General features: G+C 52.7%; 1 protein-coding gene across 18 annotated transcripts in view; it reads left to right on the forward strand.

Moving 5' to 3' along the window:
- The window catches only part of MBNL3 (muscleblind like splicing regulator 3), a 75,947-nt gene that overhangs the window by 21,126 nt on the left and 34,856 nt on the right, over positions 1-19,965 (forward strand). For 16 of the 18 annotated variants that reach the window (XM_062612764.1, XM_062612766.1, XM_062612768.1 and 13 more), the window contains one exon: positions 8,849-9,875. The exons of 1 other annotated variant lie outside the window; for it this stretch is intronic. In XM_062612764.1, coding sequence (XP_062468748.1) covers positions 9,702-9,875 — 174 coding nt within the window. In that variant the 5' untranslated portion in view covers positions 8,849-9,701. Of the gene's footprint in view, positions 1-8,608; positions 8,697-8,848; positions 9,876-19,965 lie in introns of those variants that run through there. One more of the 18 variants, XM_062612767.1, reaches the window with a different exon arrangement.

Here is a 19,965-nt window from a genome sequence, read left to right on the forward strand (position 1 = left end):
AGAATTGAAGATCTGAGGACGTCAGTTGGTGTCCGTGACTCAGGCATCTCAGGGAGAACAGAGGATGTTCAGTCCCTGGAAAGCTGATTCATCCGCCTGGCAGTGAGATGAAGAGCAGTGAGTAACAGATTCTGGGGTGTGTGGAAGGCAGGAGGGGCCAGCACATAGCTCTGAGCGGCTTGGGAAGTACCTTGAGGGTGACTTTGACTTCCCCCTCAGTGCCTTTCCCAGGGCTTGGCTGTGTGGGCTCCTCTCAGTGTGCATCCCAACCCCTTTGTGTCCCACTGGGGCACCAGACACATGGCCCCTGGTCACTGACCAAAGTGTGGTGCCAGAAGTGGCCTTTACACTTTGCAGGAGCCTCTTGGCTGGGTGCTCCCCTGCAAGCACTGCACTAGTGCTTATACAGCCTTTACCATAGTTGTTTCTTAATGCCTGATTGATGCTCCTGTGTTTTATCACTGATAGGGAAGTAGCAGTCCCTGTTTGCAGAGGGATTAAGCAGCTTGTGACTTGTGGGACCTATGGCTGTATTGGAGTTTGAGTTGAGAGTCCCAGCCTGGCACTTGCAGACTAAAGCATCTTTCCTGTCCAAATGGTGACCTGTGGTGATGCCTGTATGAGGATAATGCCTTTAGGGCTTGGGCTAAGGCTGCTCTGGGTTTTCCCTGGCATATGGAAGTGGACAGTATGTTCTCAGTTGCTGCTGTGTTTGCTTTTCCTGCTTTCCTGCATGCTTTAACTCCTTTCCTTTAATGCTGGAAGAAATTATCCTAAGTAAATGGGATGCTTTTGTTCCAAGTCTTTCAGTCTCCTGCAGTCATTGCAGATTTGATTTGCAGCTTAAGGATGCTGTTAGAGTCTGAGTTGAGGGATAAGTCAGTTCCCTTTTCCCAAGTCCTGAGTCGTTTCACAGATGCTTCTTGAGTACCTTTGTGTGTGGGATGCCCTTCTGCGTACCCATAAGTGATGAGTGTGTTTACACATCACGTAATTCAGATGGATTTGAACGTAGCAGCACGAGGACTTTGGAGGCCTGCCCTGCGCAAAGGGGAGAATTCCTGTCTGGCCCAGACTGATGGCTTTGTGATGTCTGCATTGTGTTCTGGTGCTCTGTGTTTGTACCAGACTGGTTTGCTGCCAGCTTACTTATGGCTTATCCCAGCACTCGGGACAAAGAGTGCTAAAAGAAAAACCACTTCTGTTTGCTGTGAGCTGAGAATTCAAACCACTGTGTAAATGAATGTCCTCTTTCTGCAGGGCTGTGGTCACCAGGTAGGACAGCTCACACGTGAGTGCATAAACAACAGTGGGTGCCTTGGAGCGCGTTTGTGCTTTAAGGAGATGGAGGATGGGACTGGAATGGAATTGCCTTCCTGTTGGAGAAAACGTGTCCCTGTGAGCTCTGTGATGGAGAATCCCGGAGCGGAGACTCTGCAGGCACGAGTACATGTGCATGGGCAGACACCTCTGAAGCTCAGACCTGGGCAGGTCTCTGCTTGACACCTCGCCAAGCCTCAGGCTTCCTCTGCAGCACATGGGCTCCTGTTCAGGGTTTCTTTGCTTGCTGGAGCACAGTGCCTGGCTGGAGGGCTAGCACTGTGCCTGGGGCTCAGGAGAGCCTCAGGTCATTCCTGCCAGCAGGATCCTGGGAAGGGCAGTTGGGTAAAGGCGTGCCCTCCCGTCAGCCTGCCCAAACACACTTATCTCATTGCCAGGGACCTTGAGGGTGTCTTGAACACTGAGCAGGATAATCAGATAGGTTGGGGATACATCTGCTTGAGCCTGTTCCTTACGATTACATGGTGGGGAGCAAGCCTTAATGAGTGAGCCTTGGCCTCTCCTGTCTCCTCTGTATTTGTGTGACTCAATTGAGCTCTCTTTGTGTGAGACAGCTCCCTTTGTGCTCAGCGATGGCAGCATCCACCTCTGGAGCTGGCTGTGCTTTGAGCAGGGTTGGGATTAGCTGACCTCCAGACATCACTGCCAACTTGGGGTTTCTTTCCCTTTGTGTTTGCAGCTGGTGTAATTGCGGTCCTCACCCCTCCCAGCAGTGCTGGCACTGCAGAGGGTTTGAGCATCGCTTCCCAGCAGCACAGGAGCTGCTTCTGCTCCACAGAGGCAATGCTGCTTCCAGGTTAGCTGCCCTGCTCCAACACAGGCCCTGAGCCTTGGCACCGGGAAGCTGCCTCCTGTGGGAACTGGAAGGGATGTGTCAGGCAGGTCCCAATAAAATCCCAACCTAGTTTGGGCTGGAAGGGACCTTAAAGCTCCTCCAGCTCCAACCCCTGCCACGGGCAGGGACCCTTTCCACTGGAGCAGCTTGCTCCAAGCCCCTGTGTCCAACCTGCCCTTGAACACTGCCAGGGATGGGGCAGCCACAGCTTCTCTGGGCACCCTGTGCCAGCGCCTCAGCACCCTCACAGGGAAGAGCTTCTGCCTAACAGCTCATCTCAGTCTCCCCTCTGCCAGGTTCAAGCCATTCCCCTTGGCCTGTCCCTACATCCCTCGTCCAAAGCCCCTCTCCAGGTTTCTTGGAAAGGGGTCTTGTCCTCTGACTGCTCCCAAATAAGCTGATGGCAGGAACTGAAAAGCCCGAAAGAGCAGAAGCGTTTGTGTGTGGTTGTTCTGACAAACCTATTCAGGGAAACAGGGGGAGTTCCCTTTGAAGCACCCGCCGCATGCAGCCCCTGGAACGGGATTTGTTCTGCTGGGGCACGTGTGGGCCCAGCACAGCAGCTTCGGTGGCTGTGTTCAAAGACAAGCAAACAAAAAGCTCCTTGAATTGCAGTGGGTTTGTAGCGCAGTTTTGGCTTGGAACCCCCCAGCACAGAGTGGCAAATAGCTCCCAGCCCTCTGCCTGTGGAAGCTTTCGGAGAAGAGCTCATCCTGCAGGAGGGGAGGGGAGTTCTTTGATGGCCAGGACGTGGTGGGGATGTGAAGGATGAAGAAGGAAACCAGATTGTAAAGGTTTCAGGCAGCTGTGGGGATGGGAGCAATCACAGTCCTCAGTGAGGAATGGCTGATTTCATAATGAAAGGGTTTTTTTTTCTACTGTTTCCTTAAACTTGGCATTTATTTTTCCTGTGACTGTGCTGCAGGGTGTAAATGTGGTGAATGGCATGTACGCAAGGGAGGATAAAGTTCCCCTCGTTGGTTTGTACTTTGTGTTTCCCTGCAGCCAAGGGCTTCCTTCCTCACAGGGCTTCAGTTTCTCTTTTTCCCCTTTCCACACTCCTCTCTCTACTATTCCCCAGCTGCCACCTCTGCAGGTAGGAAAGGTACCCTGGTCATTCCAGGGCAATGGGGAGCACCCAGAGGTGAGTGATGGAGGATCCATCTTCCCGAGGGCAGCATCGCTGCTGTCCCTGCAGAGCATCTCCACAGCCATCTTCTAGGGTGCCACCAAGGCTGGTGAGCTCCCTGCGAGGTGGGACACGGTGTCCCATCTGAGGAGCAGGAGGGGTTTTCCTGTGCTGCTCTCTCCATTGAGGTCACCCCCAGGAACCCACACTGCAGAGCTGCTCCATGAGTGAGGTGGGGAAGAAGGATGAGCATCAGTAGCACCTTCAGCACAGATGTGAGGTATTCGCATGCCCAACCTCGTGCCACTGCTGCAGTGGGTTTGTGTCCTGCCGCGAGGCTTCTCCATTGCAGCAGCCCCAGGGTGCTGTTCTAGTTGCATGGGTGGCTGCTGGCTTCTGCCATCCTCTGTGAACAGAGTCAGCTTGGGGCTGAGTTGACTGTGGCGCATGGTGTGATCCATGTGTAGTCATGGTGATTCCTGGACCCCATTAGACCTTGAACAGAGCCTTGCCATGCATGGCCATGGTGGGGGAAACCTGCTCCTGAGTAACTGCAGAAGGAGGTTTATTTTCTTCTGGCTGTAAAGGTCTACCTCAGGTAAACTGTTCCCTGAGGGAGAAAGTGTCCAGGTACAGAATGTTCACAAAGGAAATATTTAAAGTGCTTCTGTGTCCCCAAAGTGTTTGCTTTCAAGTATGAGGGCCAGAGCAAAAAAATAGAATATTAATTTCTAATTTGAAAGCAAAAATAACCTCTTGCAGGCAGCAGAAAATTAATTGACCTTCTTTGGGCTCGATACTGCAGCCCATGAAGTGCACAAGTGAGGAGGAGCTGTGGAGGAGATGCCGTGTCCCCAGTGCACAGCCCGCATGGGGCAGGGCAGGAGCTGGAAAGCCAGCACCAGAGGAACTGGGGTCTTCAGGCTGGTTTGTGTGATTCAGGGTAAGAGCCTTGCTAATGGGACCTCAGCAATTCAGGATCAATGCCTGGGCCTTATGGGTGGTATTTCTATGTGGGGCGTTTTGCTGTTGGACGGCACTCCTGAAGCAGTTCCAAGCTGCCCTGTGATCTCATCGTGGCAGCACTTCACTTGCCATGGGCTTTTCAAAGGCCCAGAATGAGCTGCTCTGATGTCAGCCAGCTGAACTATTGCCATCGTGTTCCTGGCTCTGTGGGTCCTAGATGAAGGTGTGTTCTCATGTGTTCAGGAAAAGGAAGGACTGAGGAAGATGCTTAGACTTGGTTTTCCATTGGAATGTGTAAATGCTGTTGGATGGTGGTGGTGTTCCCCTAAAGACTGTTTCTCTTTCAGAACAAAATAGTTCAATGTGCTATTTACATTGTTCCTGTTTCTCTTTGCCATGCAGTGTTTCCAGGAACACAGCATTTATCTGGGACATTGTTTAATAATGGAAGCATCTCACTGCTGTTGGAGTGTCCCCCATTCTGGGTTATCGAGGAGGGGTGGTGGGTACACCAAGCTCTTCTGTACCCATTCAGGTGCCATGAAGAGCTAAGGTTACAGAATCACCTCAGAGCTACAAGGACTGATGAGTGTCACTTGTGCTGCAGCTGAGTTTAATGGTTTAAGGAAGGGCCATAAGAAAGGTGCTTTTTGGGCTGTGACAGTATCTGGGTACTCAGAACACATTTCTACTTCAGGAGTGGGCTGCAGATTGTGCCCAAAGTGGTGAAAGACTCGAGGTGTGAATTGTCTGTCTGCCCATCCGGGCTGGCTGGCCCTAACCTGCACAACTGGGTGAGACGCAGCAGCCCAGCAGTACCAGGCTGAGCTTGGACTCGGGGAGACCTCAGATCCTCTGCCATGTGCTGCTGGCTCATACTGAGGAGGGGAGCATGGACAGCATCACACATGCTGAAGAAAGGGCACGTCTGGAACTGGACTGCAGGAAAGCGCCAGTGTTCCTTTACTGTCCACACTGTCCCTGTTCACCTCAGGTGAAGGAAGGGCAATAGGTGCAGATGTCACTCACCAGGGCTGTCAGTCAGGGCAGCAGCACTTGGCGCTTCTCATCCCAGCGGAAAATCCTTGAGAAACAACAAGTGAGGATCCCCCCTGCCCTGCTACTGAGCCAGGCTTTTCTCCTCAACCCCCGGACTCTTAAATAGCATCATTTACACTTGGGAGCCGCTTGAATCCACCCTGTCACATAAATTACCATCTCTGAACTCGGCTGTCAGGAAGCGTCCTCACCAGTTGACATCCATGAGGGGTGTCAGTGGAAGAGGACTGGTTCTGTGGCACGCAGGAGGAATTCAAGCATCGAGTGAAAGTTTGTCCTCACGTTACCTCCGGTGGTGAGGGCATCTCGGGCCTGCTGCAGGCAGCCCTGCTGTGGCCTTTGCTCCTCCAACTGCCCGTGTTGCCCCTCACTAGCTGTGGGGCTGGCTCTGCCGTGTGGAGCAAGCCCTGTGCTCCTGCATCTCGGGCAGTTACAGCCTGGCCCAGCAAGTGGCCCTGGAGCAGGGGCTCGGGGATATTACAATTTCCTTACAGGGATAAAGCCACAGGCTTTTCTCTCTGCTGTGCTGCTCGCTCTGGCTTTGATGCTGCTGCCATTGAAATGAGGTTGGCCCATCTGGTAGTGGAAGAGATGAGCTGTGCTGGATGGATCTGCCTTGCTGGGGAGGGTTCAAAAGGCAGCACCTACCCTTTGTTGTATTTCCTGCACGCTAACCAAGTCCGTGTTTTCTGGAGCTACTTTTTATCCTTGCAGTATGTTGGGTTTGGCATGGATGCTTTCATCCCTCCTGTTTGAAGTAGAGTGGGAGGACAAAGTGATGAAAATGCCAGTGTCCCATCATCCCACTGTCGTCTGCCCCATCCCCGTTACCCTCCCCATCCCTTAGAAAAGGATAATACAAGGGAATTGTGAGGATGCACCTTGATGGGAATAGCTACAGTTGTTTGCTGCCAGGAGTTGAAACGTGGAGGACTGAAGCTTGGCAGTGTCGGTGGGTTCCTGTTTGTGTTGCCCTGTCGTGGTGCAGCAGCAGCATAGGGCTTTGGGGTGATGGCAGCCCTGGGTGCATGTTTGTCAGCTTTCCTCATAGCCACATGAGAGGGGATTTGAAGCAGTCCAAACACTCTGTTGACTTGCAGAAAAGCCCAGCTTGTGCTCCTCTGGGCCGAAACGCAGTGACTGCTGCCTGTGCTCTCTGCCCTCCCAGCCCTGGCAGACCTCTGAAGCAGATCCCTTTATTTAGGCCCTGATTCAACAAAGCACTTAAGTACATGCTTCATGAACGCTTTCTTCTTTCCATTGATCTGTCTGCATGCTCAGAGTTACGCATGTGCTGAAGCGCTCTCCTGAGCACACAGCAAAGCGGTGACGGGGCAGCATGTGCTGGGCTCTGCCTGGGCAGGCTGCAGGGTTGAGGGCCCTGGTGGTAAGAATTTATTTGGCTCCCTCCAGTACCAAAGCCCTTGTCCCAGGGTCTGGGATAAGTGTGTCCTGCTACAGAAGGGTGGGTTGTTTCCGTAGCACAGGATATTCCTCGTGTCTTGCTCTTACACATTGCTCAGTGTCCTGCAGGATGTGGGGCAAGGGGCTCCGTTTCCATCAGCAGGACAGGGGCAAGTCTGTCTCAAGTTCTCTGTTTTCCCCCTTCTAAGAGCTGTAAAAGAAACCATGTTACATGTATGTGAATGTCTTAATGTTTGTAGTTCAGTGTTCTGTAGGATTCATTCCATCGATCTTCCATTAAAACCATTCCTTTCACCCTGAGGACTGAGCAGCCTAGAGCAGGCATGTACCTGTGTGTCTGTGTGTGCACGTGTGTGCTCCTGAGCTACAGCAATGAGAGCGGAACCAACGCTGGTCTCTGGGATTTCTCCAGGTTGGGAAGTGGCAGGTGTTCTACACTGCATCTTGGTGTAAGTGTGTGTGACCCTGGGAGTCTGAAGCTGTGCAACAGGCACTTCATCCACAAGATGGTTGTATTTCAGCCTGCTCGGAGCAGCTTCTAGGGAACATTCTTTCTAATCCCCACCCAGAGCTGACCTGTTCTAGCTTGTTTTGAGGAGCTGCACCCAGCCAGGCCCTCGCTCCCTGCAGAAGGTTTCCACACATCTTTTCCTGCTTGCCGAGCTCGCTTGGACAGGGAGAGCCCCCACATCAATGGATAGGATTTGCCCCGGTTGCGGGCCTGGAATTGATTTGGAGCATCTCTGTTGCTCACAGAGCCCAGAAGACACAAGCATGGCAAGATGTGCTTTTTCCCCCTTCCCTTTGAAGTTTGAAGCACACTCAGCAAATCCGATGTTCGCAGTCTCTGTTCCCCACCTGATATGCAGAAACGCAAAGGTCTTTCCAGAAGCACGGGTCACACCAGCCATTGTGCTGATGCTGCGGGTGGATTGCAAGGCCCCGGGCAGGTTTTGTTGTGAGCTTGACTCTAATGAGCCTGGAGAATACAACAGGGCTTTAACGAATGTTGGTTTTAATGTGAACTAATTCGATCTGTGAATCAAACGGCCTCTGTGCCCCACCCCCTGCTGCTGCTGACAGCCTCTTCCCACACTTCCTCGGGAGCATTGTTTCCATTGTTTCCAGCTCCAGTAATCTTCGGTTACTGATCAGTGTAATTGCAATAACACACCAATAATAAAGGAGGAATTTAAGCTTCCTTTTCTTGTAGTTGAAGGTTTTTTGCCTGCAAAAGCTTCGGGTCTTAACAGCAGTCACACGAGCAGCATCCTGTGCCTGTGGAGTGTTGGCAAAAGTGGGTGGCCATGAGATAAAAGGGCTGGATTTGGGAAGTTGGGAAAACAGCCCAATCCTATCAGGCAGCATTGGTACTGCTAATATTAGAATGGGAAGCTCTAGGGACAGCTTAACATTTTAGTGGATGCCGAGGAAGCCTTGACTAGGGATGCGTTGGGAGCTGTGTGTTGTATAACGCGAGTTGCTGGAGTCAAGAGGAATTTGAGTTGCCTTTGGTCTGGTGGAAAACTACAGCTAGGAGCAGCGAGTTAATGTTTTCCGTGTGTGCGTGTAGCTGAGGTGTCCCCGGTGCGTTTGCTTTCAGTGTTGTAGGCGCCGCATCCCTAGAGGAGCGACCGTGAGCGCAGTCTTCATGTGCCGCCCGCCCCGTGCTCTGCCCCGGTGATGGGTGAGCTCAGCGGCCATGGGGCTGAGCCGCAGCAGCTCCTGCTTTGTCTGCCAGAAAGCCACCGGCTGCTTTTCCTGCCGGAGCGTTTCCGACAGCAGGGGAGGGGCCCATGGGGAGGACGGGACCTTCGTTAAAGGAGATTAAAGAGCTGACTGCGGGGCCGCGCCGCGCCGCTGGGGCTTCTCGGTGCCAGCCTGCGCCGCTATGAAACGGCCTCGGCTGTTGGTCGGCCGCCCGTGCCTGCTGCTACAACGGTAAACGCCATTGGCCGCTTCCTCCTCGCAGGCGCCGCTGGGTGCGGGAGATGCCCCCCGGTAGCGCAATGGCGGCCGGGCAGCCCCTCGGGCAGGGGGGGGCATCAGCCGCTGCGGCTCCCGCCTCAATTCTGTTTCTCTTTTCCCCGCAGGTTGCTGAAAAGTGCCTTTCCTGAAGCCGCCGCTGCTTGGATCGCTGCCTCGGGCTGCCGCCCTCTGCCCCGCGCCCCCCGCTCTGTGTAACCGGCGTCGCTTGCGCTGCGTGCCCCGACGGCAGCGCCTCCAGCCTCCCCGCGGGTTTCGGTTCTGCTCCACATTCACACGCGGCTCGCTCGGCCATTTTAATTCGGTTCTAGTTTGCTCCTGCCCCCGAGTATGTAGCAAATATCGAAAAGAAAGAGGAAAAAAAAAACAACCCCAAAACGAAAGAAATCAGACGTCCTTTTGCTTGTTTTGATGCTCGCGAACCGTGATTTTTAGAAGCAAGAAATAGAAGGAAAAAATACCCCCAGAAAACGAAGTTTTCTCCCCAAGGACCGAGACCATTCCACAAACTGAAGTGCTGCCAACAGCATATGCTTTTTGCAAGAATAATTGAAACCATTAACTGGAGAGCACAGAATCCTTTTGAAAGTCTGCCAGTTCTTTGCAAGTAACTCCGGCAGTGGCACAAAATCTAACACTTGTATTTTAACTTCTACAATTGCACTTTTAGGAGCTGGCCTCTCATTTGATTTTCAGTTGTTCTGATAAGATTTCTATTTTATGATTGGCTTTATGTTTAATTCTTGTTTCGAGAAACACGATTTGACTTAAATGAAAACCTAAGTGCTGATGAATAGGAGTTCTACCAAAGCAACAAGTTAGTTATTTCTTCGCGTTTAACTTGAATTCACTTTTTTACCCTTTTTTTAAACAAACAAGAAGAAACTCAAGCGGCTCAGCAGTACCTGGTGCCCCCGAGGAAGGGTGCCCTCGCTTGCTTGGTCACTTTTGGTTTTTACTATGGCTGTAAACGTTTCCCTGGTGCGGGATACGAAGTGGCTGACGTTAGAAGTGTGTCGGGAGTTTCAGAGAGGAACTTGTTCTCGGTCTGATGCAGAGTGCAAGTTCGCCCATCCCTCACGGAGTTGCCATGTGGAAAACGGTCGAGTTATTGCCTGCTTTGACTCCCTAAAGGTGAGGACTGCTGCGTGCGTTACCTGAGCTCTCTTGCTCTTCCTTCCCTGCGGAATGGCTCGGCGTGCTGGGGCGTGGGGTGTGCGCAACCGCTGTTTGTTGCTGTTCCTGCAGGGAGGATGCTGCCGATGCGGGATGTAGCTGCTGAGATCCAGGGTACAGTCAGTGCCTGATGCATGGCAGGGAGAAAGGGGTTTATCCACCATTTCCAATGGCAGCTCACGTCTGATGAAGCTGTTCCCAAAGTGGAGACTGTGGGCATTGAGTGAAACTGAGATGGAGAAGCAGAGGACTCAGTGCTGTAATTTATGTCTAGAGCACATGGGCAGCGCGTTCGATGCGGGGCTCTGAAATGTGCTTTTAATGAGCAGAAACGAGAGCAGCATTTTAAGATAATGAATCAGCTTCATGTGCATTTCCTGGAGATGGAGTTGCAGATGCACTCAGACGCTGGCCCGTGGATGGGAAACAGCCAAAATATTTGGAGGGCAGAGCTCCCAGAAAAATGGGTGTTGGCAAAAGGCTTTCTGTAAGGGACATGTCAACGCCGTGGTTCTGCTAGGCCTGGCCAAGTCACAGCCCAGCCTTTTGCTAGCACTCATCTCTGTGGAGCTGATTTTGCAGGCAGTAAATGGCTCCTGGTTGCTTTGTCACTGTTGGAGCTCCAGGGGTGACTTTTCAGAAGCGACCAAGTGCCTGGGGGCTGAGTTGGGGCAGGGGGATAGGGGCTCGCAGGGGGAGGTGGCATCTCTGGGGCTGCTTCATTCACCATGGTGCTCAGGAAATGAGCATCCACTTTGTGGTGTTTCGATGGGGTTTTTTGCCTCTAAAGTGGGGGTCATCAAAGATGCTTCAGTAGGATGGTCAAACCCCTGGCACAGTATGGCTGGATGACCAGTTGCTTCTGAGAGCTCCTGCTGTGGTGCTCACTGTTTTGATCAGTGATTAACCTGTTTGAGGTTCTAGAAGGAATCTAGTATATTTTTACAAGCTTCAAAGCTTTCTCTTGAACTTCAGCTGTTGCTTGAAGAGATCTGGGTTTATTGTCATGCACATAACGAGTACCAGAAATGGTGGAATTACATATGCCCAGGTTCAGACTGGGGCTGATCCAGTCTAACACTGGTTTACCTGTTTTATTACTGTTTGGCTTCTTTGTATTTTCACTTCTGTTCCCTTTTACCAAGAAGCTCACGCTTCCTGTTTGCATTTGGTTTTGCTCTTTTTAATCTGATCATATGCAGCGAGGCTTAGTTACAGTGTGACTTTCAAATGTTCATTTGCATTGCTGTTTGCTGACAGCGAGAGGCAAAACTGTTTCTGTCGGAGGGACATAAAGTCATGTTCTTTGTGCCCTTGAAACTCCTGAATTGTAGCCAGTGGCAGTGCAGACAGTTTGAATGGAGAGATTAACACGTTTCCATTCGATAGCATTTCTTTGGGAAGTGGAAGGAGTGCTGTCCTGCTGTGTGGAGTGGTACCCTGCCCCGTGCCTAATGGTTGCAGCATCCTGAGGAGCACTAAGTTGATGGGCAGCTGGGATCAAATCCCACCCACTGGCATAGCAAACAGGTTTCCCACTTCAGCAGTGGGGAATGGGATGGGGAATACAGTGTTGAGAAAGCAAAGAAAAAAAAAACCCAGTCAAGGAGTCGGGTCTGATGTGCAGCTCAGCGTGTTTCCTGTGTAACTGCCTGTTAAGTAATGTTCTTGTGGCAGCAGCTTCCTCTTGACACAGCAGCAGATGCCCAGTTTGTGCTACTGAAGTGGCCTGAATTTTCCAGGGAACAGATTTTCCGGATTCTTTCAGGCTTAGGAAAGCCTTGTGGGAGCCAGCAGCTCTGGCTTAGGGAAGGACACTGGGAGGAGAGCTCAGACTCTCCTCCCATGATGGGGCTGTTCCCGCATCCCACTTCTCAGCCAAAAAGTGCATCTCAGAGCACCTCCTTCCTTCAGGCCCATGGATCCAGTAGCTCCCACAGGGCAGAGCCCTGGCTGTGCTGTGCCACAGAGCAGTGCAGTCCCCTGTGTGTGTGTGCTCGCCGTGTTTCCCAAGGGAGATAACCACCCTGGTGACTAACCTCTCCAACAAAGGCTTTTCTGTCCTTGGGCTGCACCGGGCTGGCAGAGCCGTGTTTGCAGTGGCATTGAGAGCCTCGTGGGCATAACAGTGGCCTCCCTTCCTGGGAACCAGAGAGATGCAGTGATAGGACAAGGGCTCATGGGTTCAGATGGAAACAGGGGAAGTTCAGGTTAGATACAAGGCAGAAGCTCTTCCCTGGGAGGGTGCTGAGGCGCTGGCACAGGGTGCCCAGAGAAGCTGTGGCTGCCCCATCCCTGGCAGTGTTCAAGGCCAGGTTGGACACGGGCTTGGAGCAAGCTGCCCTAGTGGAAGGGGTCTCTGTCTGTGGCAGGGGCTGGAGCTGGAGGAGCTTTGAGGTCCCTTCCAGCACAAACCAGGCTGGGGTTCTGTGATTCTGTGTTACTTTCTCAGACCCGTTAAGAAGAGGCTTTTCCTGCCCATGCTGTGGGTGTCTCTGTGTTTCCCTGTGCAAGGCTGGGTAGCTGCTCAGTGCTCTGTTCATCTCCTCACACTCTGCAGTAGCAGAACATCTGTGTTGCTCCCTTGGAGACAGGATATAGGATGCTTGCAGCTAATAAGTTTTCCTTTCCCAGTTGTCTTGCAGTGCCCAGGGCTTTGTTCAGAGGTTGCTTATCTGCATCCATTGTGTAGTGCTGGTGCTTGTTTTCTTTCTCACAGACCTCTTAAGCCTGAACAATGCCTTCCTACAGGAACTTTTGATAACCCAGCCCACAATGGCTTCACCTCCCTGGGCAGGTCACGCACAGCTTCTGTAGTTACTGCATCTTACTTTCGCCTTCTGTTCCCTCTGTCTCATGGAGCAGTTTTGCCTCTGGTGCAGTGCTGGGAGCAGTAATGCTTCCAGGAGCAGGCTGCTGCAGTGTGGGTTGTTTGCTGGGTTAGTGTGTGCTGCCTGTAAGCTTGTAAAGAACACACGGGGGCTCTGAAGGTGGTGGTGGGGCTTCACCGATGCTCAGGTGGGGTCACCAGGACGTGCTCTGCAGGAGCACTGTGTGGTTGTGCAGTGAAATACTGGATCTTGATCAGGGTGGAAGTCCGGGGCTGGATCTTTCTGCCCTGAGCTGCGGCTCTTCCAAGGGGGAGCTTGCATATTTGTAGGCAGCAGAAGGAACCTTCCTCAAGCAGATTGATTGAAGCTTAAAAATAGTTCCTTGTGAGGAGCTGTTCACAGATTGGAGTCAGATGCCAGGAGAGCTCTCTCTGTACTCGTGCTTCCCCTCGTTACTCTGGAGGAGCAGTGCTGTCTGCAGTAACCCGTGTGAATGGCAGGGCAAGCTGCACTGCTCGGAGCAGGGCAGCCACCCAGCTGTGGCCACAAGGGCTGCTGATGCTCTGTGATGCTCCTGGCAGGTCCCAGGGCACCTCTGAGGCCTTCTGCAGTGGTGGCCTTTGGGGTCATTCATCAGCTGCTTTCCCAGGCTTGGTGGGCACCTTTCCATGCAGAGCTTTTGGTTGCTGGCTCATGGCGCTCGGTACAAGGCTCTGTGCACAAGCACTCAAGTCATTAACCTTCCTTTGCAGGCTGGATGAGGCCGCCATGGTGTGACCCTGTCTGACTCCTCAGCTTTGTTCTTCTCTTTCTAAAGCTGCCAGGAAGGAACATAGCATTCTCTTTGGTCCCTGGAAGCACTAATGGAGCAGCGAGCTGAGAGATAGCTCACTGTGATAGAAAAGCATGTAGGTAATGCACGCTTGGGTGTTCCCAGAGCCTTATGGTTTGTTCTGCTCACAGGCTGGGTATTGCACTGTGGACTCGCAGCTTAAATGCAGTGTCCAGGCCCAGCTTGGTGAGGTGCGGTGGGGTTTGGGTTTATGCTTCGATTTGCTTTATGAACGTAGGTGTCTCCACATGCAGATCAAAGATGTGAAGGGCCTTCTGGACGACAGAAAATCATGGCCATTTCAGGGCTCTGAATTTTGATCTCGAGAGGTCTAAATTAAAAGACATCCTAAAGCTATTGCATGTTTCAGAGAAGTTCTGTGTGTGTGTATATATATATATATATATATATATATATGAAAAGGGTGGAGTGTCTGAAGAGGCGTGAAATCAGGAGTTAAAAGCCCAGTTTTGTCTGGATTGTCTGTCTTCTAAAAGAAGTGTTATTGTCTGGTAGTGGTATTCACAGTCCTACAGCAATTGAAGAAGTTTGCTGTGCTTGGACAGTAAACGTCCATAGGTTCCATAGGAAACCATAGGATCTTGAAGCTGGGGTACCTGAGGCTGTTCCTTACACTTTGCCTGCTGATTTGTACCTGGTTTATGCTGACTTCACCAGAATTCTTTCTGTTGCTGGTTTGCAACCAAACCTTTTAAATTTAAATAAACTCCAAGCACGGAAACAACTGAACCACCCCCAAACCTCACATACGGTTCCGCTTTTACAGGGGAAGAAGAAAGCAAACCAAGCCAGAGAGGTATTTTTGGAGACACTATGACTGCACGTCTCAGCTCAGTGTGATGGGGCTGCAAATGCACCAGCCAAGTAGTGTTGGGCCAGGTCAGCCCTGCGAGACACCTTCACTTCTTTGGTCGCTCACCTGCATGGTGATGAGAAGTGGATTTGCAGCAGTTTCGGTCTTGTCTGGTGCTTGTGTGTGTCCTATAGCACATCCTAAGTGCTTTTTATAACTACTGAGTCAAACATCTGAAAGCAGGAGAAGCGTTTTTAGACGGTTTTATTTATAAGAACTGTGGCTCTTGTGTTTGAGTGGTACATCAGGGAGGGCAGGAGAATGTGCCTGTTTAGGCACATCCCTTGTCTACACCAAGCTTCGTGTTGTCACTGCTTCATTTAATTGACACGCGTGCTGTGTGTGCTCTGCAGCGGCTCCAAAAGGTTTGTGGTGCTTTGTGGGATGGAGGAGCACACCTGGTGGTGCCTGGGGCTGAGCATCTCCATTAGGCCTGGTGTCTGGGCTGCAGATGCTCTCAGCTGAGGTCCCTTGGTTACTCAGGTGATGTGTGACCTCCCCAGGCATGTTCAGCTTTCCAGGGAATTGTGCTGCTGCCCCAGAGCTGGATCAGGGCTGCAGGGGGGGTCTCCCCAGAGCGCAGCAGGGGGGCAGGATCCCCTCCCTGAGCTGCTGCTCACGCTCTGGGGGTGCAGCCCAGCACACGGGGGTTCTGGGCTCAAGCCCACAATGAAGCCAGGTCATGGAGAGCTTCTCCTCACCCAGTACCCCCAAGTCCTTCTCCTTAGGCTGTTCCATCCAGTCTCCCCCAGCCTCTGTTGTGCTGGGGATTGCCCTGACCCATGGGTTTCTCTGATGTCCCGGTAGTTCTGCTTTATTTATTGGTGACTTTTTGACAGCTGAATGGTGCTAGCTGAGCCCTGGTGAATCTTGCTGTCCTGCTTTAACGGGTTGCTGTGCCCTGCTTCTCTGTGGTAGCTCACTGCCTGCACAGCAGGGTTAGCTGACCCCACCTGAGTGCTCCCACAGGAGCAGATGCCTTTGCTGTTACCCTGTGTTTTGAGGTGCCAGCTTCATGCCTGGGATCCCTGGGTCAGGTTCAGCACCACTGGTCTTGGCTTTCTTCCTGCAGCTCCTGAGCTCGTTACAGCTCTCTCTTGGGCCCCAGACTCGTGTGCGTGTTCCCTGGAACGAGTTGGGAAGCAGAGCTGCAGCCGCAGATTGGTCCTGACGCCGCGTGTTGGAGGCAGCCTCCCTGGGAGACAGGCCAAGCAATTCAGCACTGGGGCTCCTGACAGCCTCTCCTCTCCTCACCAGCCAGCCCTGGCCAGGCAGGGCTTCTGCTCCAGCCCCGGCCTTCTGTCTGTGGCATGAGCAAACCACCATCCCCACTGATTGCAGCCAGCAGCATTTACGTTGTTAATACTTGCCAAGACCAGCCTTGGGTTCCTGGTTGGGAAGATGATGGTAAAGTGCTGACTGCTGCTCACGCTTGCCTAAAAAAGCAGGAGAGAGATTCTTTGGGGATGTGCCTCTAAACCCTTGTGAGCTGCTGCGTGTGCTTAAGCAGATGCATTCTGAAACCTTTTATGGGCATATTGCAGCGCTGCGGGGCTGCGGCAGCCACCTCCTGCTCCCCAGGCTGGCTTCCCTGTGCCAGGGCAGAGCCCTCCAGACCCAGGTTCCACTCGGCAGAATACTTAAGCCTCATTTTAAGCCCTGTAGAATTCCTGTGGGCAGCAAAGAGCTCCTCGTGCTGGAGGTTTAGAGAGAGGGAAATGGTCTCCTTGGCCGTTCTCCAGAGGGGAGGAATGCCTGGAGAGGTTTCCTTTCTGCCACTGTTGTCTCTCCAGTTTGGGGGAGTTTCTTTGCATCCCAGCTTGGATGTGCCAGCGCAGGCGCTGTGCCTGTGGTCAGTGTGAGTGCAGCGTGGTGTCTGCAAGCCCCAGGGGTTCCCCTGCAGGAGAGGAGGAGGAGGATGGGTGCTGAAGCCCAGCTAACAAGCTGTGGCAGTGCTCACGCTTCCCTCCTGTGCCTCTGAGTCAGAAGCTGGCCAGGGCAGCACTGCAGGTGTATGTTTGTACAGTGAGCAGTGACAGCTCAGCACTGCCAGATCCACCTTGGGAAGGAGGTTCAAGCTTAGCATCTTCCAGCCTTGATCTGGACCAGTGGCTACCACTGGGATTCAAAGAGGTGCTCACAACCTACAAGTCCTTATCCCTGGAAAGAGCTCATGGGAAAGAGGATTCTTATAAACATGAGCCACGCTTGGCCATGGTGCCCTGTGCTGCCGCTGTGGCAGTGAAGCTGCTCCAGACGCTGCTCTTGCTCATGATTGCATTAGCAGAGGCAGCTGAGGGGAAGGCGGTGGAAGGTGCCTTCAAGGAGGATGACTCTGAATGGGCTCGTGGAGCTGGTGGATTTCGTCAGCAGTGTAGCATCAGCTCGAGGTAATCCCTTTGCTGACAGCAGCTTTCTGCCTCTTGGTCACCCGCCTGAAGCAGGGTGCAGTAACAGCGTTCGTGCAGGTGAGCTGCTTGAAGCTTCAGAACAGATACAAGCAGGACGTAGCAGGCTTTGTGGAGAGCCCATCGCCCACAAAGCACTGACACAGGGGTGGGTTTCCAAGTGAGGAGCTGAGCTCTTTGCAGATCTGCCCCTGTAAATGTTGCTCTGCTGGTATTAAATGCTGTGAGGCGCTTGGGTGGATGTTGCCCCATCCAGGAACAATTCTACTTACGACTTACTAATGTTTTATTGCTGTTCATAAAACAGCAGAGCAGAGAACCAGGCACTGACACCTTTCCTTGTTCCGTGTAGCCTCTTACACCGTGTCTGACTGTGGCCTTTTGATTAGAGCAAAGGCCAAGGATTTGGGAAACCAGCTTTCAAAGCCTGTGATGATGCAAGCTGCTTCAAAGTGGTGTAACATCAGTCTGCCTAATTGCACTTTCTGACCTCGCAGGAGCAGCACAAAGGGAATGTGTTTAAAAGCTGAGTAAAGCTGAGCTGCTGTAGTAACAAGACTCAGGGTGTTGTAGGCAGATGTCCCAACTGAGTAAGCATGTCAAACCCTGGCTCCTCTGAATTAGTTTAGATTCATTTATGGTGATGATGATGTTCATGGCCAGGTTGGACCGTGCTTGGAGCAAGCCGCTCTAGTGGAAGGTGTCCATGGCAGGGGGTTGGAACTGGATGAGCTTTAAGCTCTCTTCAACCTAACGCAGCCCGTGATGAGTTCTGAAGCTCACCTGTCTGTTACAGAAGCCCCTCTCCTGTAATGGCAATGAAAGGATTCAGCTTACAGTAAAACCTTTCTGCTGTCCCTGCACTAGAGGATACATAGCACACAAGTACCGCTGCTCTCAGGAGCCTGGGTGCTTTACTTCTGCTTCTCTGGGTAGTGTTTGGCCTTGGGTTTGGGTTTCAGTGACATGGTTGCTCCGTGTCCCCACCAGCAGAGGCTGTGATGCTGGAGCAATGGATTTTTAACCTCTAACTCTGCATTTTCACCTCCTGTGCCAGCACCTGAGCAATGCCCTGTGCTGCTCTCTGTGTTCCTGAGCTCCAGGCGGGGAGCTGGAGGTGCCTTTCTGCATCATTTAGCTTAAAGCTGTGAGACGGTGCCTGTTCCTGAGAGGGGACGGTTGGGTTGCTGGGATGCAAGTGTGCGCAGCCCGAGCACTCACCCGGGTTTGCAGTGCAGTGTGAGAGCAGATGGCCTGCTTACAGTGCAGGGTATTATTAGACCATGATCGGTGCTAATAAGGTCAGTGGTGGTGGGGGGAGGTCAGAGGCTGACCTCGTTTGGAAGGTGGCAGCCTGTGCTCTGACGGGGAAGCTCTTCTCTCACAGCAGTGGGATGTGGATGTGCAAAACAAGCTGCTCTCTGTATTAACCTCCCCATACAGGAGAGAGAAACACTCGGTGCTCCTGCTGCGGGGTGCTGGGGACACTGCTGGCTCCAGCCCTGGCTGAGGTGGGTACATAGAGCACCATTAGATAGTGGAAACAAATTCTGCTCTAGTGAACAGTCCCAGGAATGGAGCTAGGAGCAGCTTAGCCACTCCTAGGATGTGTATGGTATCCCACAGCATTGCCACTCGGATGACTGGTAAGTGATGTGCACTGAGTTTTATCTCCCTCTAAATGTATGAACATACTCTGCATGAACACAGTGCTTACTTTAGCTGGTCTCTCCTACCCTGGTGTCAGAAAAAGGCCTAAAACAACTACTAGAGACTGGAGTGTTGGGATCAGCCGAGTTTTGCTGATTAGGGATGATCACATCTCTGCCCAGCAGAACCCTCACCGGGTTCTGAGCAGGATTTAATCCTTCAGCCCAAACTGTGCTGCTTTAATGCTATTTGTCTCCTTACGTCTGCTTTGAGTGAGCAGCTCTGAGTGTGTATGGAGAGAAACCAGCCCTCAGACAGAGGGAGGCTGTGTGGTACCTGCCTGGGTTGGAGGAGCAGGCCGGGGCAGCACTGACACAGCGTGGTTACAGCCTGCCCAAGAGCACGGCCCTCATTAGACGGTGCTTCCCTAAGTCCCTGTTATCCGCAGGGGTACGGCTGGTGCTGGGCACGGTCACACGGGGATTAGGTCCTTAAAGAGCCCGGACTCAGGGGCTGAGTTTGCAAACAAAACCTCAGTGTGTAATCCCTCTGACCGGCCTTTCCCCTTGTGCTGTCAGCTCCTGGAGGCTCAGCGTGCGAGTGAAGCTGCTCTGCTCATCTGCTGGCTCCTGCAGCACTGTGCTGTGTGTGATGCTCAGGCTCTGCTCCCGGGGTTCCTGCCCTGGGGTGCTGCAGGTACCGAGCGCCAGGAGGAGGTGAGCACCTCGCAGGGTTGGACACTGCAGCCCATGCAGCGGGGCTGGAGTAGCCAGGGCATTGGGGGGTTGAAAGCTGGGCATGTAGGTGAACTTCCAAGCACTGGGAGAGGCATCCAGACAGGGTAGAGGTGGTGGTGTTTGAGGGGTTTTCTTCCCCATGAGGGAATCCTGTTCCATGGAACAGCGGATTTCCAAGACGGAGAGTTGTCTTTGGAGGATGCTGCTCCTTCCCAAACACACACTGCAGAGTAAGGCATCAAAGATGCTCCTGCTGCAAGAGCCCTCCTAAATCTTGCTCCCGTGGCACAAGACTTGCAGCTTATCCTAACGCCCTGTTTCTCCTTTCTGCTCTGTTTCCTCCTCCCCTCCAGGCTTATCTGTCCTGAGCCCTCCTGCAGCTCCTGTCCTCTCCGTCCCTGACTAGGTGTGATGTCTGCAGTGACTGAACACGGCAGCTTGGGAAGTCTTTGCCCTCCTCCTCTCCTGTTGCTTCAGCAGTGATTGTTATTTCTCAGAGCATCTGGTGCACTTGCACATGAAGTAGTTAGTACTCATCGTGGTTCCCTCTCTGCAGGCGCCGGCTCCCTGCTGTGTCAGCCTGTAGAGCCTCCCTGCGTGCTAGGCTGGGAGCTGGAGCAAGGCAAGCACTTGGAGCAGAACCATCAGGGTTGGTAAAGGCAGGGCAGGGATGTCTGAAACCTTCACTGAGCCGTGAGAGACAGCCCTCAGGGAGG

The sequence above is a fragment of the Pezoporus occidentalis genome, unplaced genomic scaffold, assembly GCF_034315485.1.
Source record: "Pezoporus occidentalis ecotype Australia unplaced genomic scaffold, CSIRO_AGI_Poc_V1 ctg161, whole genome shotgun sequence".
Classification (NCBI taxonomy): Eukaryota; Metazoa; Chordata; class Aves; order Psittaciformes; family Psittacidae; genus Pezoporus; species Pezoporus occidentalis.